The following is a 27,420-nucleotide window of genomic DNA, read 5'->3' on the forward strand; positions in this document are numbered from 1 at the left end:
GAAAACCGAGGACTTTTGCATTTATTTTTACACCTTATTGGTCTACTATTAAATTCTGAAAACACCGAGCTTATGAATCAATCAATTGGAATAAGGTTGGTTTTGCAATTTAGTGTATTAGTTTTGAGTTTGAATTTTGAGAATGTTGTCACATTAAATACTTGATTCGAGATTTTTGTTGCTTGTAGAGAATTTATTTATCTCGAGTATGATTGCTTCATGTAGAATATACTTGTGTCGTAGTAAAAAAAAAATATTAATTAAAAAAGAAGGCATTCCTTAAATAGCATGATGAACTTTTCCAAGATTGACTGCAGTGGGAAAAATGAGCAAAAATGAACTGGATATCAAGAAATTTTATTATTTTTTGGTTGTTTGATACGAATTGCTTTTAATATAACATTCAAATTGACAATGACTAGAAGTACTGAGGTAAAGTAGGAATGAAATATGCTTGTATATTAGTTTATTATTAATATTTTTATTGCAAGTAATGTATTTTTTTTAAAATGCTTTATATTTTGACGAAAATATTAGTTGTCCTCATTTAAAAGACAAAAGACACATTAGAAAAAACATACTTTCTAACATATATATAGCAGGAGCTTTCTAGCACCTTTTTTGGTTTTCAATTTTGATTATTTATGCATGTGAAGTTCAGCATGCATCTGCGTAATTGCCTTGAAGCCAATTCTATGTCTTTCTACAGTGATATCAATTTTGATGTGTTAGCATCCCCTGAAGTTGTCAATTGGGAAGGTTACTAGGTTGTAACAGCCAAACGCAGACAAAAGTTATGTATGCATAATTTCAGAATGGAAAATCCAAAACTATACATGCTATGCATAAGGGCTTTGCTAGGTGTACCAGATTGTGCACCTAGCATTAAAACAAAATTCTAAAAATATCGTTAAGTGTTTTTTATTTTTACGAATTATATGATTTGCATGACTCATCCATAAGTGCTTTTTAATTATTTTTTTGCAAAAATGTTTTTATTTATTTATTAATAAATTAAATTTTAATAATAAATATTTTTTTATAAAAATATACAGATTAAATAATTCGTATCAGTTATATCAAAATTAATTGTCACAAATTTTTTTATTTAAATTTACACGCATTAAATATGCATTAAAAAATTTAGTGTTATATATAGTAACATTATTTATTTTGTTATATAATTGACCTATTAACTTAGTTGGTTAGAAGGTTGTGCTAATAACCTGAAAGTCATAGGTTTGTTTCCTACTTGGACCATTAATTTTAAATTAATTTATAAAACATATTTTTGATTTTTTTTTAAAAAAGAAACACTTATGGATTAGCTAGTCCGTAAGTCCGTATGAGACTTACGGATTAATTGATCTGTATCCCTTTTACGAAAAGACAAAATGAGAAAATTGTGAAATTGCTGGTACTAGGTGTATGTAGCAATGCCCTATGCATAATTTGGGATTGTCGATCCCATAATTTCAGAATAGGTAATCCAGAAAAAAAACAATCCATAAGTGTGAATTTTTTTTTTCTATTTATAACCAAATTCAAAAAAAAAAAACCTTGGAACTTACCTCTTCGACGCTGAGCAACGAACACCTTCTAACAGTGACCTATGGAGGCAACTATGGTGTTGAAGGCTTTCAGAGGAAAAGGGAGCAACTGTAGTGATGACCGAGGAAAAGGAAGCAACAGTGGTGGCAATTTTAGACGAAGGTTCCATGGAGGGTAGTTTTGGGATATTTGAAAATAAGGTGTGTGGGTAGCAAAAAATGAAGTGCAGGAATCAATTGCCATGCATGCAAAAGGTATCAATTAGGGTTATCGTATTTGGGTTGGGACAATTGCTTCGTGCACCCATCATTTTTCTTGTGCACCTAGCAGATTTTGGACAATTCCAACATTACCCTTCCATAAAGTTCATACGAATTGCGAATTCATATGGTTTATACGATTTTTTTAAAATTTTGTAAAAAATATGTTTTACGAATTAATTTAAAATTAATGGTCGCGACTTTCACGTTATTAGCATAACGCTCTAACCAATTGAGCTAATAGGTTAATTATATTATAAAAAGATAAATATTGCTATATATAGCACTAAATTTTCTAATGTATATTTAACGCACATGTAAATTTACATAATAATTTTTGTGACAATTAATTTTGATCTAATAATTAATTTGTTTGCATATATAAATTTTTATGAAACCTATAATTTTTATTTAAAATTTATATATGTAAAAAATACATTATTAGATCAAAATTAATTATAATAAGGCCAAAAAATAAATTAGTAGATTTATGTTAATAATGTAGTTTTTATATATATAATTTTTTATTAAACCTATGATCTTTATTTACAATTTATATATGTTAAAAAATACATTATTAGATTAAAATTAATTTTTTATAAAATTTATTATGTAAACTTGTGATTTTACTAAACCTATGATTTTTTTCCTAGTAATATAACATGTTTTTATTTTTTTTGAAAATAAAAAAGACTTCATTTCAATCAGAAAGAGAAGTGGTTGATAAAGCCATTAAATCATGTTTGATAGAGTAAAGTCTCTGAAGGCACTTCTTCAATCCGATACCTTTCACCAAAAGAGAAGGCTAGCTCACTTGAACAAATATATTTGAGGGCGAGCTGAATTGAATTTCGCAATTTGTCATCTTACTTTTTCTTCCATACAGATTGAGTAATTAGGAACAATCTTGCTAGAACTTTTGATAAATTTTATAAATATTAATTAGATAATTAATAGTTTTGTAAATATTTTGTCGAAATTGGTCGTAATAACTGAGGTAGTATATCGTGTATATATATATATACCATACTCCCAAATAGGTTAGACTTGAGTTATAATATCACGTGCAAAAAGTCATAGCAGGCTTTGGATTTTTTGTCTCATCTGAACAGAACAGGTATGGACTAGTTGGATTCATTGTAGCCACTAGATCCCATGTGATACGTGATGACACAAAAATATGCATATGATAACATTATCTAATGAATATATAATCTCAACTAGTTAGGTACCTGCATGGGTCATATTCGTTTTTACGTTTTAAAATAACTCTTCAATAATAATAATAATAATAATAACTTATGTATATAAATATTTGCTTAAAAATAAATGGCTGTTTTAGCGGAACTAGCTAATACTTTCCTTTCTATTATCTCTTCATCTGTCTTATATTTTGGTGTCTTGTCTTGTCGACATTCATGCTTTTGGACTGATCAAATAATGCTATCCCTACATGTCCATGTTATGTTATATATGTCTTCTCCTATTGAGCCCAGTTGGTGCAATTCGGTGCAATTCTACCAGTTAACACTCGATTTTGACAACCTTGGCTTCGTTGGAATTGTAGGATTTTGTTTTTTATGTAGTGAATTCAACTTTGAGATCACTTGGCTTGATAGGAGATCGATTGTTTTAGATCCCAAATCTTGATGTTTCTTTCCTCCCTTCCACTATAGCTGTTCAAAAACTTTACAGATAAAGCTTGTGATAATTTCTGTTTGTAAAATCACAGTAACAAGAAGATTTTACCATAAATGAAGTTGTGAACAATATATCCTACATCATGATATTTCTATGCAATCAAAGAGAATTATTAGGTGATTTAGGACCAATACATCATTTATGATTATTGGTTGGGACCATAAATGACATAATAATCTTGAACCACCTAATAATTTTTTGTAGTCAAGGTTGTTGATATTTTTAAAATGAACATTTATTTTATGTTGTTTAATTATTTATTGAGTTTAATGTATATTGTAAAACTGTTTTACATGTTAATCTAATCACAAATCACGGTTTAAATTACTTTAAATAATTATTTTAAAAATTATTAAATTTACCATACATGTTGGATTGTGGTTGGATTATAAAATTTATTAAGCTGTGAGTGTGTAACCCTTCTTCTCTTATTTATTATGCTCTTTTAAAATATGTCTTTCTTAAGTTTCCTTATATGAAAACCTTTTTTTTAAAAAAAAAAAAAGATTGTGTGACTGATTCCTCTCCTTTTATGTGCCATATTTTTTGCCCGAAAACTCTACCGCGTAGCTAGAAGACCTGCAACATGTTGTGGAGTAGCACGCTGTCCATACTCTCTTGTGTCACCAATGTCCTCCACAAGTTGTTTATTCCAACCAGCTACCTAGTATTAGAAAGCACGGGGCTTGTGTAGGATGCTATATATATATTAATTTTGATTTTCAAACTTACAAGTACAGCATTTATTCATTTTACCTTGTTTACAGAATGAAGATTATCATGGAGTAAAGCAGCTCCATATCATTTGTTTTCATATGATGTTTACTGATTTTATGCATAATAAATGGTGGTTTTATGCAATGAGTTGAATTTGGCACAGAAGATTTTTGGCTTGGTGATGGACAAGACTCTTGTTTCATGGAGTGCATGACCATACTCATAAGGCTAGAGTTGGTTGCAGTGGTACTAGAGTTGGTTTCATTAATTATAGTCATTAGCCAGCATTTGCAAAGATAGGGACATTGCATTATGTAAGTTACTTACATGGTTACTCATATAAAACCAGCCTCGATTCACTCAAATCCCATAAGGTATTGTTTCTTAGTAGTACACACTTGTTAATTGTATGTGCCTTCAAAATTAAAGTGAGGGCACAAGGGGAAGCAACAAAAGGCAAGGGAGGGAGAAAAAGAACAAGAAGGGTTATATTACAATTGGTCCCTTTAAGTCACACTGTGCTCCTGCATTCTTTGTAAACTTAGGTATTTGATAATATATATAGGGGAGGTCAGAGAAATTAGTGGAATATATATGATATGCAAGAACTGTTGGTACAGTTTGTTCTGCCTTTGCAGGGTGCATTTTGTTATCCAGATGGAGGGGGATGATCAGTATGTGTGATGATATAGAATCTGAAATCAAAAAAGAAAGACATAATATCCTTGCTTTGAAATCTCAAGTGAATATTACTATTTTCCTAGCATTGACATGTTACTAAATTTATATGTGTGGTCAACACATCATTATAGGCGGTGGGGTGCAGGGAACTAAGCGTGGTATTTTGGTATATATTGGTGTTTGTTTTTATCTTATATTTCTTGCGTTGTTATTATATATAAGATTTAATTATTTTAAAAATTAATAAATTTATCATATATGATATGATATGTTGTAAATAGATGATCATGTAAAAAAAATTACATTATTATTGTATAATCTTTTTTCTCTTATCTAATGAGTTTATTATTTATACGTTAATAGTTTAAAATAGTTTTATAGTGTCATCTAGTTATAAATTATCATTTGGATTACTTTAAAATAATTATTTTAAAAACCAACAAATTTACCATACATTGTGTGTTGTGATTAGATGATTATGTAAAAAAATTTACACCGTTAATGTATAACCCTTTTCTGTTATCTAATTCATCACGATTAAAGAAAATGATTAATTTAGTTAATAGTAATAAATTTATCTTAAATTTATAATATTTTTTAAAATTATCTTTATTATTAATATTTTTCTCTCTTCTAATGATTTGCCATTATATATATTTTCTTTTTTCTAGTAAAAAAATATTATTTTACAGTTGTTTCTTATAAATAAGAACAAATAGAGTTTATATATATATATATATATATATATATATATATATATATATATATATATATATATATATATATATATATATATATCATGTAACAAATAGTGTGTTTCAAACTTTGGCACTACATGTGCTTGGGCTTTGTTGGTCCATTTTAATAAAATTTTCCTTTTCAAAAAAAAATTAGAAGAACACCCTCTCCTTCGTTTTTTTCTCTTTTAACAAACTATGGATTATTCATTCTGTATTAGTATGCCAGTACCTTTATTTTTTTTCCTGTTTATTTGATAATGGGTGGGTCACACTCAACACACCATCCTAAATTAAAAACTTGTGTCTCTAAACATCTTTTCAGCAAAAGATAATGCACCACAATTAAGTAACAACCCCCTAATGTGATGCATTGATAACTAGGGAGCACAGTTATGAGAAAGAAATGTACCTCTCCAATAGCTATTCTATTGTATGTTCAGCTACTCTTAGTCTAGCATATGTAATGTAGTATCACGAAGTTGGCAGAGAATATATCGCAACTGAATGAGAAAGTTTGTGATGAATGCATGAGTCTGGAAATAAAAAAAGTTGAGTGAAGAGGTGTCGCCTTTTCAGTATGCATATCAGTATGTGACAGTGCTATAAGAAAAAACAAAAAATTAGAGATTGAATTGAGCCAATGTAAACGAATACAATGTTCTGGCCCCATTGACTTGGTTACGGAGAAGTGAGAGCTAATTTTGGAAAATCTGGTGATTTCGACCAACAAAGTTAATTATAAGACCCTATAAGATAGGCTTTAGGGGTTCTCTAAACTTCTAAACCACGTAATGACCGAGCAAGTCCATGACCAGCAAGTGGAGTTGGCTTATTCTAGTTTTGATGTGCTTGCTACTATCGTGGGATTTGTGAAGTACTTTCTTTCTGAAGTTACAATTTTATTACTTAATAAAAGTAATTTTTTAGTATTTAAAACAACAAAATTTAACTAAAATATGATAGCAATTCAGCAACAGAACACAGGTCATTCCAGCAACCTCAGGTAGGTCATAACAGAATTAGTTACACAATGTTATGCAATAGTGCAATTCTATTAGACAATTAAGAGATACTTGTTAGTGTAATTTAGCATAGCTAGTTTAGTTCATAATTGGTCCGACCTACCCTCCTAAATACCTATCAAAACATCTGTATATTTAATTTAAAATGTTACGTTTTTAATGAGGCAAAATATTGGCTCATAATCCAATTGATTTTGTTTAACATTTTAATTTCATCCGATTTTAATTTAAAGTGATTTAGATTGGATCGATTTTAATGTTATTATTATTATCTTTAGAAACACATTAAATAGAAAGTAAGATATAAAAAAATAAAATAAAGTAATTTAAAATATCAAACATTTAATTTATATGCCATTAGATATAACTAATAATAATATAACATAGTGAACCTCAGTCAAAATGTAAGTGGTGTAGGTGGCTTTTTTGGTTATTGCAACTTTGGATTGTTAGGAATTTTGCTGAATTTATTTTATTGCCCTACCGAAGAATCCACTAGTGCTACCGAAGAGGATTCTAAAAATCCCTTTCTGTGTCATTTTCTGAACCATACACCTTTCGTCCGTAAAACCACTACCGAATTCATTCAAGACCTTTATCTAACTTTACTGCCCATTGTTGAAGCCTATATGATGCAATACTTTGCTTGGCAATTTCTTTTGCATCATACTGCTGACTCATGCTGCTGCCTTGTTGTCCCAATACCAATTCAATCCTTTCTCAAGCCAATACCAAAATAACAAACTCAACAGAAGAAGGTTGTAGTAGTGCTCCTATGAGTATCAAGCCCCTAGGATAAGCTACAAATACCCTTTAGGTATAACTCATTATTTATCAGGTTAATAATAAAGTTTTTAGTCTCTCAACTTTTTTATGTAATAATTTTTAGTTTTTTATTTTATTTGAATAACTTTTATTTTTTATTAATTTTATGCCAGAATTTTTAATCCTTCTAAAAGTTTTTTTCTATTTTTAATCCTTCGTTTATTTTTTATTCAAAATTAGTCTCAAATATAAAATAAATAAAAGACTCAAAATTAATGAAACAAAAATTAATTTTAAGCAATAAAGAACTAGATATATTTTTTTGATTGAAAGGAGGTTAACTCATTTCATTAATTATTTGTTGATAAATACAAATAGGAATTTGATCAAAGATTTGGACACAAGTATAAGATACTAATGCCCCAGCTAAGGTGTGAACAACAATATTGGTTGATCTCCTAATAAAATTCACCAGAGCTTTGAGAATTCAAAAGTAAAGTTCTACATCTAGATATTAGAACATCAAAATCAGAATTTCCTTTAGAGCTTGAATTTAAAACATCCACCATCATTTTTTTTTTCTTCAGGTTTTTTTTACACAACGAAATCACAACTCCGTTTTGATTATATATTTTTTTATTTTTTTCCAAAAAAAAAATATATACAACTAAGGTTGGATTTAATTTTGTTGCACAGTATATTATACATTCTCATCCTACATTTTTTAAGAAAAAAATATACAGTAAAATTGTGATTCCACTATCTATTATGTAAAAGAAACATACTTTCGTTGTATATGTTATATTGACCTCCCCTTGTAATTTCATTGTGCATTTTTTTAGAATCTGATACACACAGTGAAATTATAATTTCGCCGCATTAATGAGGGTAAAAAAAATATATCAGAGTCACAATTTCATTTTCGGTGTACAGTATTTTTTGCATTCACTCTAGTACAGTAGAGTTGTAATTCCATTATCCATTTTGGAAAGGATAATTTTGGAATTTTTGAAGGAGGGTAGGGACCAATAACAACTCCCTGCTCTTATTGGTCAGATGATCCGAAGTTATATTTCACATTTCACATTTATAAAGACTGCATTATTTTGGGATGTGTTTGCAAAAAAAAGGTGTCAATTCGGGCCATCCTATTTGGGCTACTCAATTGCTGTTTATTCACATTAACATTTGGACAACTATATTGCTGTGTTGGCCATCTGAAATTGAATTTCACAGTTTGCCATCTTGCTTTTTCTTCCATACAGATTGAGTCATGAACAAGCATGCTAAAACTTAAGATAAATTTTAATAGATACATATTAATTAGATAATAGTAGTAACTAATAACTATGAGGTGTATTTCCCCAAACAGGTTAGAGTTCAAGTTATATTACGTGCAAAAAGTCATAGCAGGCTTTGGGTTTTTTGTCCCATTTGAACTGAACAGGTTTGGAACTACTTTTATTCGTTGTTTAGCTAAAAGGCCACTATATCCCATGTGGTACGTGATGACACAAACATATGCATATAATAACATTATCTATATGAATATTTAAATATATAATCTCAATTAACCAAGAGCCTCCTAGAGACAACTAGCTAGACAAATCTATTCAATTTCCTATGAAATATATGCTACACTTTTGATAACTATTACCTTTCAATTATGATCCTAAGACAAATCTATTCAGTTTCCAACGAAAGATATTCTTAGAGATCACTAGCTAGACAAAAGTACTCCAGTCAGATTACGTTGATTCTATACACGACATGTAATTGGTCAATTAGGAAAATCTTTTAAATTAAAAAATTTGAGTAAATTACACTTATTTCCTGAGATTTATTTTATTATACTGATATTTCTTTATTTTTATCACATTATTTTAAGACTTCTAGGAAAGAAATGATGTAACATTTTTTACACCTAAAAAAATTTGTTGGTGTAATAATTTACATTTAAGAGGGAAGGTCGGTGTAACAAAAATCTAAAAAATAGGATTTTATGTAGGTTTAAAAATAAAAAAATATCGAGTATAATAAAGAGAAACTTCAAAGAATTTGTGTAATTTATTTAAAAAAATTATATATAATGTTATGGATAGAATTAACTTTTGAAACATAATGAGAGAGTTGTCTTTTCTTAAGAACAAAACTTGAACACAACAAACAAATTAAGCTGTTGCATATAGATAGATATGATCTTCAATCTTCCAGAAACATCGATGGATCATGGCTTGGGTAACACCACGTGAAATGACACGTGTCATGCAGCAATTTCATGCACTGCATGCGCTTCCGTTACGTGTCCTTGAAATGAAGCTGGATCATCATCATTCTCATCAAAACCTTACTTTACTACCATCACACGTCATTGTTACACGTGGCAAAATATGCGAATGGAAGCTAGCAGCCCACAGTAAGAGTAGGACGCGTGGCACCATGGAATAATTCTCACATATATATGAATCAGCTACCATGAAAACCCAAACCAAAAAAGTGTTAAAGCTTGAAAAATTGTAGAAAACTACACCAAGGTGAGTGAAGATATATATTCATAGTTTCCAAGGGAATTAATATCTCCATAAAAAGGAAAGTGGCGAAAATTAATGGCTGCCACCGAGGAACCAATTCTCTCTAGGATTGACCGTTTGGATAATATGGTAAGTGCACCATCTTTAGTGGATTTATTTTGCTTAGCTTTATCTTCATGATAATTAATATGGTTATGCAATTCTTCTTTGAAGAGTATAACTGTGTAAGTAATATACTCTTAACATTTTTTAAGCACACATTCGCTCATACAGTGGGAATTCATGCATGTAGAATAAAGAGGTAAACATGATTTCAGTTCAATAATTTTTTTTTAAAAATAGAGTATTAGGTAGTGTGATGTTATTCTTTTATATTAGAAGTTGAAAGTGAATTTTAAGTATGTTAGTTTCTTAAAGTCACTTCTTAACTCACAAGCAAGGTAGAGGGGGAACAAAGACTAAAAGGGTGGATTTAGACATAAGGTATTGATATTTTTAAATAGAGAAAAAATAGAATTAGACAGTTATTCTCATTATATGAACAGTGTAGAGTAGAAGATGCTTATGCAATTCCAAAATTCTTATGATTCAAACTAAATTACTTTGTGAAAGTTTGGTTTACCAAATTTTAGTATAGAGTTACACAATTTTGTCTAAATTAATATCTTTAGCCACGGAAGAGATCGAGATACTTAAACTTCTTTTGTCAAAGATTTGCGAACAATTCACATCGATGCACTAGGTTTGTATCATTGTACATTAGAAACAAGTTGTTGTTGTTTTTATTATGAAATTGAGCATTGCAAGGCTTTTCCTAATGGATTATACAACAACTTCATAATTGTTTTTTAGTGCACTGAAAAGCACCATGTTTTCTTAAAAAAAGGGAAATTATATAGCACAAGTTAATTTCATGTTGGGCCATAGTCCTTGAATAAAATAGAAGTTTTGATATGCTTTTCATTTTCATTTTTTAAATAAAAATACTTCAGTTGAGGCAATTGGAGGTAATCAGAGGGTGCAATCCATCTCCAAAGAGCTCGTGTGCATCTACTCCAACAAGTGGAAGTGATGGACACGTGTCATCCACTGATTTCTCCCCAAAGAGTTTAGAGAAGCACTGCCGTCCGATTGAATTCGTGATGATGGAGACCGAAGTCAAAGGAACGATGATAGAGAGGCTCAACCAAGTGGAGGATCGAATGCTAAAGGTATCGCCACGTGGAACTCTATTGACCGTTTGATCTTGGCTTGTATGGAAGTGATGATAGCATGACTATTCTAAATTAATTTTTTACTCTTCATTTTTAGACTTCTTTTCCACTTTTTTTTTTATATTTTTCTTTCTGTATATCTTTCTTTTTCATTTGGGGTGTATGCATTTTATAATGTGTTGTATGAAAGCTTTGTTTGCAGCTGGAGGAAGAGTTGGTAGCAAAGAAGAAAGAGGAAGAGAAGAAAATGAATAGCCCGAAGAAGGGTTTTAAACAGCTTGTGAAGCAATGTGTGAAAGCTAGGGGAAAATATAGTACTAATAATAAACAAGCATGAATGGATTATATAACCATTGTAGCTGCTCCCCAACTGTGCCATTAATGTTTACAATTTTAACGTACATTTATTGTTCCTTTTGTGGAATGCTCAAGTAAAGATAGGTTTTCATTTTTCTAGTTCTGGTTTCCATTTGCTTGTTTATAGCATGACTAAAGTGATGATAATATAGATTTTTTTTCGTACTCTTAAGCAATCTGGTTGTCTTGAGTCGGTAAATTAATAATAATAATAATAATTTATTATACTATGCCGGTAATTTCATCTCATAAAAGAAATTAAGTTTGCACGTAAAATGATTGTTTATTTTCTAAGGAAATGTGTTTATTAGTATCTGTTCAATTAAAATTTTAAAATTTTGTGATTTTATAGTTTAATTATTTTTTTATTTTTTATAGAAGTTTACGGCTTTAGTCTGAAGGTACGAATTTTAAATTTTTATTTTCCGGAATTATATAATTTATTACTAATATATGTTAATTATATACTATTTTAAAGAAAATTAAACAAAAGGGACTAAGTAGTTGTAATCCTTAAAGGTTAAAATGGCATATCTACTGTGCCTTCTTTATCAATATACACTGTAAATTTTCATCAATGTAAAATGTTATGGCCAATTTTAATCATTCATTTGATTGCAGACAAAAAGAATTAGTCCACGCGGGTAATTATTCTTTAAACAATTAATATCTCGTGTTCCTTGAAAGCTCTTTGTCATAGGGTGGGAGATCGAGTTTTTTTTTTATTTTAATTTTTTATAAGCAGGGTGGTAGATTGAGTAGAGTGGAAATTACTCTTTTTGTCTGCCTTAGTCTGCCTTAAATAGGATTACTTTTTTTAAAAGTTAAGGTAGAATTATTAATTATAAAAGTTCTTATCTAGGGTGGGGGATTGAGGAGCTAATGGGAAGTACTCCAATATTTTGGGCCATTGAACTTCGTTACTGTGTCTTTCTCCTCAGTATCTCTTTTTCTACGTATCTTTTGATTTAGTCGTGTTAAATGTCATTTTTTACTCATTATATTTTGATTTAGTCGTGTTAAATGTCATTTTTTACTCATTATATTTTAATTATACTTTATTTTGATATATTAAATTTTATAGGTTTCATTTTGGTCACTTGTATTCTTGAAAATTTTCATTTTTAGTATTTTTTTTTCAATTTTTCATGAACTTTTAACATTATTTAATAAGATTAATTTTCTGGCAGCCAAAACATGGTTGACTAAGGTGATTTAATTATTATAGTAAGCAATTTCTGGTTGTTTGATTCTCATCTTTTTGCAATAGCACGAATGAGATCCCATAGAATAAACGGAATATACGCGTGGATTTGTTTCCCCAATAATGGTATGCTGACCATAGTCACAGAATCTGGCAATAACATCTCTAGAGAACATCAGTGCTTTTAACAATTCAGCATTTGATGTATATCCCGCAACAATAGCATTCAAAATCCCTTGCATCCATTGTTCAAAACAAAGCTTTTGCTTCCCTCGTGATGATGAGGTTGAAGATGAAGTCGGAGGGTTATGGAGAAAGAGGGATACACAAGGGATTGGGGCCGAGGAAGATCAGCCTAAAGGTAAAACAATTAACACTTAAGTTTTAAGTCTACCAACAAAAATAATTATTCAATTAGTTTTTATAAAGGAAAGAGACTTCAAATGTTAACAAGAAATTGATGTATGTTCCAAAAAAGACCTGCTATATCATTATCACATTTAAAGTAAGATATTTTTCTTAAATTTTACTTTGGACTTACTCATGAATCGAGTGTTTGTTGATGTTTCGTCATGTGTCATTGAGTTTGACGATCTCAGAAAAAATGGTCATCGTTTGTTGTAAACCTCAACTATAAATATTTTCCCAAACTAGATCCGATTGAAGGAGAATGGAGGAGATAGTGACGTTGATGATGATTGGGAAGGGAGGAGAAGGAAGTCACATTTTGGGAGAGGAAGGAATGCGATGCATGTTTACTCATTCTTAAAATAAAATAAAGAAATGGGTTGTTTTTAGTCACTATTACATTAAATTATTGTTTTATAATTTAGACGGAAGGCAGACGTTGTTACGGAAAATGAAACAAAAAATTAAAATGAAACTTTTCATAAACATAAAGAATTAAAATAAGACCTTCAAAATTTAATGTATTAAGGTAAAACAACACTAAATCATAAATTCATAATGGGCAAAAAGTAATATTTAGTATAAAAAAAAACCATCTTTCTCTCATTACCATTTAATCAAAATTGTCAGCAAATCCCTTATTGTTGTCAGTAATACCATCATCCTCCTATAATGGGAAATCATTGGTCAATGACGCATGGTGTTCAATGGTGGGACGTCAACAAGGAGGTGTGATCTAGCTATGGAAATGTTGATAATTTGATGTTTCTTCTCCCTTTTTTGTTTCTATTAATGTTGTAAGGTTTTATATTTTTGGTGTTGATGTTGGGTTTTGGACATGGTGGTTTGGCGGATTTAGAAACACTTTTGACCCTTAATTTTTTATTTTTTTGACAAATTTTGCACTCAATTTTATTTTTTAGTGAATTTTACCTTAAACATTTTACTCTTTTGCAAATTTTGTCCCTGATTTTTAAGCTTATTGATAGATAAATGATAAAAAGTAAAATTTCTAAGTTTCTTAAAAAATTGTAGGTAAAATATGTCAAATTAATTTATTAAAGATAAAATTCGTTAAAAATAAAAAAAAAATTGAGAGTAAAAAATACAATTAAGTAAAAAAAAAAAAAAGACACTTGTTATTTAGTGCTTTATGATTATCTTACAGCCAAATCATCAACACCCTTCATTTAAATACTATTAAATCTTAATAGTCAAGAAAAGTTTTGCAAAGCTTGTAGTGTTTGATGATAAGGATGTGTTAGTGCTGTCTTTGGTGGTGATTGATGGGTTGGCGTGTTTTCTAGAAAATGATGCAGAAAAAATTTCTATTCAGAGGTAGTGAGGCTAGTAATCAAGCAAATGAGGAAGGCCATTTAGAAGCATGCCCTAACGAAGTTCGTGCGAGCAAAACTCATCATTCAATGATGGATTAAAGGGAGAAAGTCACATTATCATGGAGGATTGCCACAACCAAATAGTTTGAGGGGATCAAATTTTGGGTACTATATTGGGGAACTAGAGTCACAAAAAATAAGAACTTGTGATTTTTTCATGACTTTCATGATGGGTGAAAAATGGTGATTATTGCCATTGATTTATGAACATAGAGTGAAAATAAGAAAGGGACGAGGATATGAAAGAGAAAGATGGAATCGAAAAATATTACGTGATTACTTTTGAATATTTTAAAGTAGAGAGCAATTAAAGATGTGTTTTTAAAATGAATTTAGACATGATTTTAGGTGTAAAAGAAAGAGAAAAAAGTGTGTTTTGTTTGATATGCCATCTGTTGTCTTGATTTTAATTTATCTCTTGGTTAGCTCCTTATTTGAAAAAATACAAAAAATAAAAATAAAAAACTTATAAAGCTAGAAAAGGGATCGAAGCTGCTCTGAATTGTGGGCTTGGTTTTCCTTGCTCATCAACAGCCGAGTTGCACTTGGGCTTCTTGGCCTGTAAAAGTTTTTAAATCAAGGATATAAGTATCTCAAGACATTATGGCTTATGGGGTTATTTATTTTGAGATTCTTCTTTTTTTTTTTGTCTTTCACCCTATATTTTTGTTTTTTTTTTTTTGGACGCAAAAGGATAGAAGATGGTGAGAGATTTTGGCACCGAAATTTTCATATGAAGAAGCTTCTACTACGCTGACGTACATATTATTTTTTTAGGAATAAGAAAGACACTTTCTATTTAGTCATTGAAAGTTGAATTGGTAAGTAACACCGGTCATGACTGTCACAAAATAATATATATATATATATATATATATATATATATATATATATATATATATATATATATATATATATAAAATCATAATTTGTGTTAATTTAAGTAGTGTCGACTATGACTGACACTACTTTACATTAATGTCGAGACAGACGTTAAATAACTCAAGTTATTTTAAGAAAATATTGTGTGTAGTAAATATAAAGCTAAATACTTAGTTGAATTCCAATGATGTTAACTTTTTTGAGAATCTAAACATATTAGACTTCAAAACGAATAGAACAGTCCAAGAAATCTACGGAACATGACTTTTACAACCTAATTTGTGGATATAGCTTAGCTCAAATACCATTGCCAAAGATTAAAGTATCAACCGGCGTGTCTCGATAAGTTTTTTTATGCAAAAGCAAATGTTTATGCCTATAATCACTGTGCATGTACATGATGATTAATCACTTGTGCACTATCATTTGATTTCCAGCACCCAATTTTAGTGAATGATATCGTCAACTTGTATTTTCTTTTATCTTTTTTTCGGTTGGCAAAGGGGAAAAGAAATGAAGTACACATCTTTCTTTACACGTAGAGTTCTATCATAATTAAGTTGAAGGGGGGAAAACCCTTAACAGCTGTCGAGCAAAGTCTTGTGATTTTTACTTTACTTAGTTGAACAAATGATGTTTTTCAAAATTAGAGATGATCCTAATCCATATAATCCATTATCTTTTCTTTTTCTTGGCCAAACCGTGACTAAAGCCGAGAATCCACAAAGGATAAAACAACTATAGCTATTACCCGATTTGCCATGGTGAGCTTAGAGCGACATGTTCCAATGGCCAAAATGAAAACTATTTATTTGAATATTTAAAAATAAAGGCAATATTTGTGTATGTGAGTGAATGGAATGATTTTGTGGTGGTGGAGAAAAGTGTGGTTAGATGCACTGGTAAAGGTCTACCCTTGGAAACATTTTTTTTTTCAATCTTTAGCCAAGTAACCATCTTTTAACTAAAATTATTTTGAGTCTCAAATAATTCGAATAAACTAAATAAATTTACTTAAAAAGACAAAGCATATATTTTGTTCAGACCATCTTGGTTTGGACTAATTATTGATAGAAGTCTAACTCTCAAGAAAAATTCAATAATTTTGTTTCCAATTGATTCTTCTCTCAAGAAAAATTCAATAATTTTGTTTCCAATTGATTCTTCTATCCTGTCATGTACGAATTTTAACAAGAAATTCTTACTCATGACGATTAAAATTGTTGGAGATTTCTATGTAATTAAGAAAATGATGACATAATACCAATAATAAAATACGACTCAATTATATTTTTAGTTTCTTACAATTTTAGTGTCAAACAAACTAAAAATATAATTAAATCATATCAATATCAAGACGTGTATTAAGCAATACATTAATTATTAATATAATTTCTAATAATATGTGTTATTTTTGTTGATATGTTATTTAGAGGAGACAAAATGAGTTGGATTAATCCAACCTATAAGATTCGAACTCATTGGATGAAAGGTAGGATGAGATAAAATGTGTTATTTTTATTTTCAGTCCAAATGAATAGCGGGAACTTGAGATGGAAGTTTGCAAGGGATTGTCTATGGCACTAATGAAGGATGGATGTCCCAAGTCTCATAGGGCTAATTCTATGGTTGCTTTCAAAAGTCCTAAAAAATAAATCGGATTTTATTCGACTTAAGTTTTAGAGGCTTGAATTAAATCTTGATTTTTTTCACTTAACATATAACATTTCAACAAAAAAAAAATGCATTTAAAATCAATTTATTTTAATAATTTTTAAAGACAATTGCATTTACTCAAAGGATTATGTATGAGCAACTAAGCATTGACCTTAAGCACTCACCAAAAAAGTCTTGAGCGTGAATGCTATCCTTATGTTTTTAGTTGAAATATAGGTAAGAGTCAGGCCACCGCTTCTGTTTCTTCTTTATTTTTGGTACATAGGAAGGAGTCAGTCTTTTGCTCAAAAGTCAAACACAAGCTTTTTCTTTTGTCCCTTTTTTAGGAGTTATCACCTTCTTCAAACCTTAATTTCTTCTTCTTCTTTTTTTCCTTCACAAAGATTTCTCACATTAAATTTAGTATCCCACCAACCATGTTGATCCACAGACAATATATATTTAATGGTAAATGAGATTCTCTTAACTAGAAGAGGGTACGAGAAATTTTCGACCGCACAAAACCAAGTGATAATGGATTAGATTTTCCAAAAAATTTAATGCAAACAAAAGGTTAATATATAAGTTGTTATACGGATTTATACGGATCAGGTGAACCAAACCAACATTTATAGAAGTTGACTTAATATGATCCGATGATAATTCAAACTATATTATGTCCATTTAGTTAGTTTGGATTAGTTCTTCAAATTTACCAGTTTAATTTGCTTACTATAAACACTCGTAATTAGTTGTCCTAATTTATGATTTGAGTGTGATGTAAACTGCATATAACATGAGATATCAATATAAAACTTCTCATTAACAATATTATCTTTGATTGAATTATTTTTACTTTATCTTTTAAATCTAACCTATATTATTCTTTCTAATTAGTAAGTGTCACTTTATTTAATAAGTAAAATTTTGTGTATATAGAACATGAATTGTTTCCTTTTTTTTTTATAGAAAAAACAAAAGAAGAACATGAATTGTTTAACCCGCAATTTATGCGGGTTACAGACCATGTAATATGTGACCCATTTAAATGTGGATCTTTTTAAATTTGGTTTGCCTAATTCATGAATTTAACGGGTTTAGTTCGTGCGTTAGGCTAATGGGCCTTTGGATTTCTAACTTTTATTTTTTTAAGTAGTGCTTGAATGAATTATTTTTAATTAATGTATAAAAAAATAATTATTTACTTGAATATTGGTTTTTGTGCTTCAATATTTGGCCAGGTTATATTAATTAGTATATATTTAGTGTCTGACTAATTAAGACTTTTCGTCAATAAAAATAATTAAAACTTTTTGTTAGTTATTTGATTGGTACTTTATCTGTATATTTTTTATATCATAAAATTTAATCAATTATTAATAAATAATAAAAGACAAACAAAACAAAATATCACAATTCTTTAGAAGTTTTTCATATATTTTAGTTATTTTTATTTTTTAGTTAATTACACATTTATTTATTTAATCCTGAATTATATAGAACAGGCATAAATTAAGAAGAAGTATATTTTTTCATATAGACAAGATCAATTCAAATTAATTATGGACAAATATATTAAGAGGATCTAGTTAAATTACTTAAATAAAGTAAGTGAGTGTTATAACTAAATATTATGATATTGTTTTCAATTCTTCTTGATAAAAAAATTGCATTAATGTTTAAATAAGTTGAACTGAATGGCACATTCAACTCTACTCATAAAATAACCAACCTGTAAAAAATTTTAATTTTTAGAAGTAAAGACTAGTTCTTATTTAAGATTGTGTTTCCTTTAAAAAAATTATGAGTGTATTGGCATGAAGGAGAGAAAAAATGTATCAAAAAAATTTTGTATTTTATTTTGTAGAACTTATATTTTTTACACTTTATTTTAATTTAAAAAAACTTTTATTTTTGTCCTCTAAATCAAATACACACTAAAAAATCCATTTGAGTAAGCTGAATTGGAAGTTAGTGTAAAAATTGTTCTATTATAAAAAAATATTATTTTTAGAACACGAAGTATAAAAAGCGAGATTATACGTGAGACTATTCAAAAAAATTAAATAATTTTATCATTAAAATAAAATAAAATAGTTAAAATTCTTATATTTGATGTACTATCATAATAGGGCTAAAAAAGTTGAGAACCGAAAGAGAAAAATAGACCATTAAAGATGCTCTCACAATTCTTAATTTTCAGTCCTTCAAGTCCACACACGTGGCATTTTTCAAACCCATAAATGGGTCCCACCCTCAATTGCAACAGTGTGTATGGTAGCAATGATTCATCATGTATACTTGCGTAATCCATTTGCCAACGTCTAATTTTTGGTCGTGGATGTGAAAATTTTGTTATAATTGATAAATAATTTTTGTAAGCATTTATTGAGTTTTGTGAGATATTAGAATCTCGATCTGAGACTTAATAATAAAATTTATTTTGCCAAATTTTTGAATCAACGGTTCACCTTCATTGTCAGATATTATTCGTTTAGATGAATTTTCAATCGAAAGTGCAACCCACCATGCACCACCGTCCCTTAGCCACATAGTTGGTTTTGAATCATATATTATATTCCACAAGAGACACCTTCTGATGTCACCCTGAACCCGCCAAGTGTACGATGATTATTGAGATCAATAATGCACAAATAATGGATAGTGACATTATTATTATTATTATTATTATTGAAATATAATGCTTCCTTGCTTGGTGAGAGCACAATCTTTTCCCTATTTATGTGGGGATTTCGGTATTTTTCACCATGTAGACATTGTCTACTCTTGATGGTGTATTGGATGTGACACGGATATTATTATTCTCTATACTACTCTTGATGGGTTTGAGAAATCATTTATTATTGTTGATTAGGTCTAATGAATTTCAGGTATTTGTGATGGGAAATCAAACAATGATTAATAAATATTAAGTATAAGAAAGATTTCTTGCACTTTTTGATGCTTAGCTCTTGTAGATGTTTTTTGGTTTGTTGAAAATATGGGGATGATTAATTTTTTGGTTTAATGATAAATTTGTTCTATATATGATCATGATGACATTTATGAGATGATATTTATTATTATTATTATTATAAGTTTAAAAGCACAAGAAGGGTCCAAACTAAGACCCATACAAAGTATAGTTCGTACATAAATATTTTGATGAGATGGTATCCAGATCCACATGAATCTTTTGATTTAGTTTATCTCTTGGACCTTGTACTAGGATGCCTTTATTTTTCACTAGATAAAACTAAGGTGCCTTAATTTTCAAATTTGAGTATATATTTGTCCTCTAGGTACAGTGCTTGAAGCAAAGTTATAAACAGAGTCGAATTTGGACTTTATATGAAGCATGGAGCACTACAATATTATTAAGCTAAAAAAACAAATATATAAGTTCATAAAAAAAGTAAAAAATTAATGTAGCTCTTAAAGGTCTTAAATATTAGTTGTATTAGTTTATAGGTGATCGAACACATTAATCTACAAGAAATGTTAGCATGACCAATATTCGTAAATATTAGAAATTAGGATATAGAACTTTTGAGGGAAAAAAATGAATTTGCCTAAAAAAAACATAGATAAAGGATTTTTTTTTTAAAACAATTTTACGTAGTGAACATCATATGATATGCTTCAAATTAAATACATCAATGAGAAATAAGCATGTGAGATGCTTACTTTAGTGAAAATAATTAATTATTTAAATTTTAATATTTCCATAAACTAATGTGCAAATTATGAACTTTTTTTATAAATAAAATTAAATAATTATTTATTAAAATCTGTTGTGAAAAACTGAAAATGACTTTTAAGGATAAGAATAGAAGCAGAAATGGGTGTAGGGGGGCCACATTCGAATGGTACCCATTAGGGAGAGCTAAAATAGAAAGTTTGAAAGAGTCCAAAAGAAAAGCCATCGTTTTCCATTGAAATTGAAATTGAATACAAAGTAGGTTTCATTTTCATGAGAGAACAAAGATGGGGACCATATTAGGTTAGGTATTGTCTATTTATGAAGCATTAACCTAACCAAGCCCACAACGCAGAATCGATTTCCCGCCTTCATTTATCTTAAGGTTGTTTAGGTTGGGGAACCTCTCTGCCTGCTCCTCCATGCCTAACACCAACTAGGACATTTCCTTTCCTTTTTGGAGTCTTATGGTTATGCCCTTATGGCTGCATTTCATTCATTTTAATTTCTATCTACTTTTATAAATGAGAAAATTTTTGTACAAATTATCTCAAGTATGTGTATAACGTAAATCATTAAAAAAATTATTACTGAGTGATTTATAAGTTTGTGCCACTATTATGTCTTTTTCAATTAGTAAATGATATATAGTGACTTTATGGTATTAGACCATTAGTTAAGAAAACAAAACTATTTTTTATTAAAAATATTCTTTTTACTGCATTTATTAAAAATAATGCTGATTATATATAAAATTCAATAGTAATTTAACAGTAAATTTTAAAAGATTATAAATATATATATATATATATATATATATATATATATATATATATGATGCTTCTTCATTGGTATTTCTTTCTAGCTGAAATATAAGGAAAAAAACGCATTCACACCAATTTCATTTAAAATATTAATTCATTTCTTAAATTATACCTTTTATGTTTAACGGCATAGGAAAAGAAAAAAGGTTGTTGAAAATAAAATACTAAATGAAATATTTTAGAGATGATATTATTAAATGAGAAGAAGTTAGATAAAGTTTATTTGTATTTTAGTCCATCTTACATGATATTTTTTCATATTTAAGTTCGGAAATTAATTTATGTGAATATTTTTTGGGTTATTATGATAATTCATTTTTGTTGTTATCCATCACTTTGATGAGGATTTTATAACATTTGTTAATTTGGAAAATAAAAATATTATTTATTTAAAATATTCTTTTACAATTTAAGTTAAATGCTTAATTAATTCATAATTATATTTTTACTTTTTTAAATAAGGATATTTCAATTAAATAAGATTTTTATGTTAACTGATATAATTAGTGATTGATAAACCATATTTTGCATGTGCTAAGAAGTGAGTTTTGCTCCCATTTTGTTCCTATTAATACATATTTTATTGACAAAGTCATGTTTTTATGTCAAGTGTGCACGAAATATTTGGACACTTCCTAAAAGCACGTTCATGCTCAGTACAACACAATTGTGTTAGGAGCAACACAACTATGCTACAAATTTCACAAAAAGAGAATCAACATCACTTTTCCAAGCACGGTCTGTTATCCCAAAGCATAGTCGCATTGATCTATTAAAGCACAAAACAAATTCAAATTTTAAAAAGTTTGCACCTTTAGCACAACCGTGCTAATGTAAGCATAGTCGTGTTGGATTCCACGTCGATAAATCAGAACATTTTTTTAAATAGAAGAGGGGGAGCCAAATTAATTATCTTTTTACTTTGTTTTGAAAGAAGAATAGTGTGAGTGAGAGAGTGACTTTGAGGGAGCTTTAGAAGGTTGGAAATACCCTGGGGGTTCTAAATTGTAAAACTTCTTACTCTCTTTTATTTTTCATCTATCTGGGGTTGTTAATTTACCTTCCTATGTCAATGACCGACTAATTTTCCCTTTTATAGGATTATGATGTAGTTGTGCTTTATTTTAATTGAATTTTGCATTATTCAGTCAAATATGAATTAGATTAGGGGAAAGACGATTAATAGCGTTTGTTCAAAACATGTAAACTATTTTAAGAGAAGGTTAGCAATTGTAGAGTAATTAAAAAAATCAATTGAAAAATTACATTGATGGTTGAAATCATAATTCTAATCTTTTCTAATTGATAATCTCTTGACTTATGAATCTTCCTTAGATTTGCACCTATTCCACTCAGTATCCCTTCATTTGTTATGCTTACAGAAACCCCCTGATTTTTCATCAATTTAAAAGTTTAACAGAGATGACTCATGTGCATTAGACATGATATATAATGATTTTTCGTTCCTAAAATATCCTTTTCTTCTCCTCTAAACACATTAGGAAAAATAAAATAGGTTGTAGGGGGGAACATATTGTTCTCGCCTTCTTCTGGTAAGGCTGTAATTTATCCAACCAAATATTGAATTGATAACTTAGTGAAATTAAATTAACTACAGTACATTAGAAACACACTCCAGGAAAAATCTCACATAAACAAGGAACTAAAACACACTACAAGGCAAAAAAAGTATAATAATAAAATGAATAAAAAAATAATAAATGAATGCAGAGATTGATTTTCATGGAAAAGCCAAATGCAACTTCCTTCATCAACAAGAAGATCCAATCATTTCACAAGAAGCCTAATCAAGTCGTAGGATTTTTCGACCGTGGAGACGAAGTCGATGAAGCAAAGACACATCACGAGCATCACCGTCTGCCAGATCTTGAGGTCGGCCAGTTATCAGCAAGTTTGCTTCCGATGCCGGAGCCGCCTCCAACGAAGGCGAATCTGCTTCCTCCGACCTCCGCGTTAGAACACAAACCCACCAACAAGCCTTTGCCTTTGGCTTCGACGCTACTATTCGTCTGCTCCACGCTCATCGACATGTTCTTCAAGTGCGGCCGCGTGCCACCTGTTTGATGAAAAGTGAAGGGCTCGGAGAATTCGGAGAATCCGCGTCGAACGACGCTGTTTTGCGGCGGAAACCTAAAACGAGTAAGAGAGAGAGACCCCAACCCTAATCAATCCACGTTGAATGAGAGGGACAAATTTGGGTTATCATAAAATTAATGTTTGAAAATGAAGGAGTAGATGTAATAAGAGCAGAACTACTCAAGGAGAATCGATGTAATTATCTCTTTAATTAAAATCAAATTATTTAGTTTATTACAAAATTGGATTATTTTGGAATTGTCCCTAATCCTTTGGATATGATATCCAGATATAGGCTCGAAGTTTTTAGCGAATATATTTTAGGTATCAATGATCACTACAAGAAAAACTTACTTCTAGCATCAGCCAAAAGTTAATGCTACATTACAAAAGTTGAAACTACATTGAACGTTAGTATCAATTTATTGTGACCAAACTATAGGAGCAAATAAAATTAAGAAGAGAATTAAATTGTATTTTTAGAAACTGAAAATATTTTTATCATATCTGATGCAAACAAACCTAAAAACCAGCTATATCACTCAACATGTTAATTTTTCTCCCAAGGTTTATAAGGTGTTTTAAGAGTTTAATATCTATACAGAAATATACAAAAAAGTTTACAAGAAAGAATATTTTTGCGCAAGATGGTTCGTATCTTGTTTCTTTAATGTTTCTTCTATTTACAGTTTTCATTTTCAAGTATTTGTTGTCTCACAACAGTTAAATTCTTTATTTTGATATTCGTATGAAGTTTTTGTGTTTGTTGAATCATTTAATGCTTGCATTAAATGTATGTTCATTCTTCATGCAAAATCTATGTTGATAGGCTAACACGTCTTGCACTTCGGCAAAAAATTCACTTTTTTCATTAGAGCATATCTACACCTAAAGAGCGCACCTTTTAATGAGGATCCACGCTTCCAAATTGCGAACTCCATTTATTCTTCACAGGACTTTGACAAATCCTAGAAAAATATTTTCTTTATGAAAGAATCTCAGACATAAAGTATTAAATAAAAATCTTAAATGTACTTCTTAGATGCTATGCTAGATCATCTTATGGATGTATCGTTTAAAAATACAGACACAAAGACATAGACCATGATTTGATAACTTATCAGACACAACTTTTACCATTTATATTTATCTGTATTAAATCAAAATAATTAAGAGTCGTGATTTGTCCTTAAAACATAAATATCTTTTGACTTAATATCAGTGCTACGTAACATTAACTAAGCTAACGCTGAAATAGAATCTATAACTATTAAAAAAGAGTTTGATAATGGTTGAAGCAAACTTAACCATTATGCCAATACTAATTTGACTACATGAAATTGGTTTCATTGGCCTTATGCACCATCCGAGGAGAACAAATCAATATAAGACATCCATCTTAGGGGGAGTTATTCATTTTCTTCTTTCGTGTTATTTTTATTCATTGTACTCAAAGCACATCATCTTGATATGAAAACCTTCTATGAATAAATGAAATGCTCTTTAGACTTTGTCCTAAAGTTTTATAATCTATATGCTTTGTCTTGACATATTTGTATTTGCTTCTAACTTATTTTAATATGTTTATCTTATTAGGCTATCTTGCATCATTTTAATTTGCATTTGTTTAACATCATAAAAAATTGAAAGATTGTTGAGTCATAAGACAATAGACACAAAATTTGCATTTGTTTAACATCATTTTAATTTGCAGTGAGACAGACACGTTATACAATAGACACATTATACAATAAATCAGACGAAAGCAGACAAATGTTAAGTTCTTATAAAATATTAATACTTTATTTAACACTCTATGTTTGATACTCGTTTTACAGGAAATGTGTTAGAAACCTTTTTTCTAGGATTTGTCAAAGTCCAAAGAAGTAAGAGAACAATCAATATTTATAAGTTCAAACATCTCAAAAGATGTTCCTTGCTACACCTACTGTGATAGACATGCTCTGAGTAAAAACACATGATTTTTTTGTTGAACATGCTTCAAGAAAGCTAAATAGAGTAATTTCTTAGCATGGACAAAACAAAACGTACATTTAATGCAAACATTAAATACCTCAACAAACAATTTTTCAAACGCAAGATCTCAATGAAGGAAAATTATCCATTTAGAGACAACATACACTTGTTGAAGATTACCTATAAATATGATAAGTTTGAAGAGTTGAAGTTACGAATCAATGTGCAAAAAAAAAAAATCAAAATCTTTAGTTCCCTCTTCTCAAACTTTATCTCTATAAATTTTGAATAGTTATAATTTGTAAAGCTCTCAAGGTGTATCTTGAGAGAAAATATCAAGTGCTTCATTTGTATAATCATCTTTAAGACATTAAGAATTAGCCAATGAGCAAACTAACCAACATAAAATCTTTAGATATGTTTAGAGCTAGTAGTGATTTGATAGAACAAAAATACTAGGTGAAGTTTAAGCTTAGTGATAAGCTTAGGTTGTAAGAGTCAAAAGTAACAATGAATAATACTTATAACTTTGCTTAAAGTTAGTGAAACTTGATAGGTTATCAAGAACTAAATGTAATCTCAATGATAGAGAATAATTAGTATGAAATTCTTCGTATCTTATATATCTCTGTCTCTTATTTTTACTAACTTAAGGTTTCAATTTGATCTTGTTTTGAAAAAACGTTTTTACAAGATAATTGACATAGCCTGATCTTATATGTTTGTGAAAATTACATTATCTGCTTTCAAAGCTATATCGGATGATAACTTTGTTTTACAAAAAAAGTTTAACAAATTTATAAAATTATAATTTAATCATCTTTCTTGTGATATTTGCCTTGACAATAAGGGATAAGTGCTCTTGGATGTTTCGCAGGTAAGCTTGGTATTATTTACTCATTGCATATAGAGATTATGATGGTAGTTAAATTGGTGTAATTTTTTTTTACTTTAGTGTGATATAAAAGTAGTAATCTTAACTTTTCACAATAGTTATATCGTTCCTTGGAGGCTAAAAAACAAGTACAAAATTGCATGCATCAACTTGTTTGAGAATATGAATTTTTATTTTTCTCACGTATACATGGAAGGCAACACTCGTGCAAATAAATGAGCTCTATACCAAATTTTCTTTTGATGGGATACAATCCCAACTTTCATTAGTGAGGATTTCTTAAGAAATATATGAATAGGCCCCCTAATTATAGGTTTTGTTGATTGTAATCAACATATTACATTACATTATATTATCTTTGTCTTCAATATTTATTTTTAAAATTATAATATTTTATTTTGAAATTTACTGTTACATTATATTATGTTAATTTAATATACTTATGACTTTTAATATTGCTAGAAATTCTGAATGGAGAGTTGTTTGAAATGTGTGGGTTTAAACTTTGAAAAACATATGAATTTAATCTCTCCCCTTTTGTACAAATGATCATTTTAGGAATTAAATTCACATGTTTTTAAAGTTTGAGAACCAAAATGGATCATTCGTGTTAAGAGGAAAACTAAATTTACATGTTTTTAATGTTTAAGGATCAATATGGCTTATTTGCAAGTATATGAACTAATATCAAATTTTTCTAAAAGTATATAAACCAAAAACATATTTTATTGTTTTTAAGATTAACTAATATTGAACAATTGTGTGAATGAGAAAATTTAGCTTCATTAAAGAATTTAGGCTTAATAATGATTCATTTTTTCAGCTAACCATTATTATCTTT

At 29.1% G+C, this 27,420-nt stretch overlaps 1 protein-coding gene across 2 annotated transcripts; it reads left to right on the forward strand.

Moving 5' to 3' along the window:
* Positions 1-9,922: 9,922 nt before the first annotated feature.
* On the forward strand, positions 9,923-11,704 carry LOC114372933. 2 transcript variants are annotated; one of them, XM_028330498.1, is made up of 3 exons: positions 9,923-10,097; positions 10,961-11,179; positions 11,373-11,704. In XM_028330498.1, the coding sequence occupies exons 1-3, from the start codon at positions 10,044-10,046 to the stop codon at positions 11,517-11,519; spliced, it is 420 nt and encodes a 139-aa protein (XP_028186299.1). In that variant the 5' UTR covers positions 9,923-10,043; the 3' UTR covers positions 11,520-11,704. The 2 variants fall into 2 exon arrangements, with proteins under 2 accessions (XP_028186299.1, XP_028186300.1); XM_028330499.1 differs by having other exon boundaries at positions 11,385-11,704.
* Positions 11,705-27,420: the final 15,716 nt, after the last annotated feature.

Source organism: Glycine soja, chromosome 11 (assembly GCF_004193775.1).
Source record: "Glycine soja cultivar W05 chromosome 11, ASM419377v2, whole genome shotgun sequence".
Lineage (NCBI taxonomy): Eukaryota > Viridiplantae > Streptophyta > Magnoliopsida > Fabales > Fabaceae > Glycine > Glycine soja.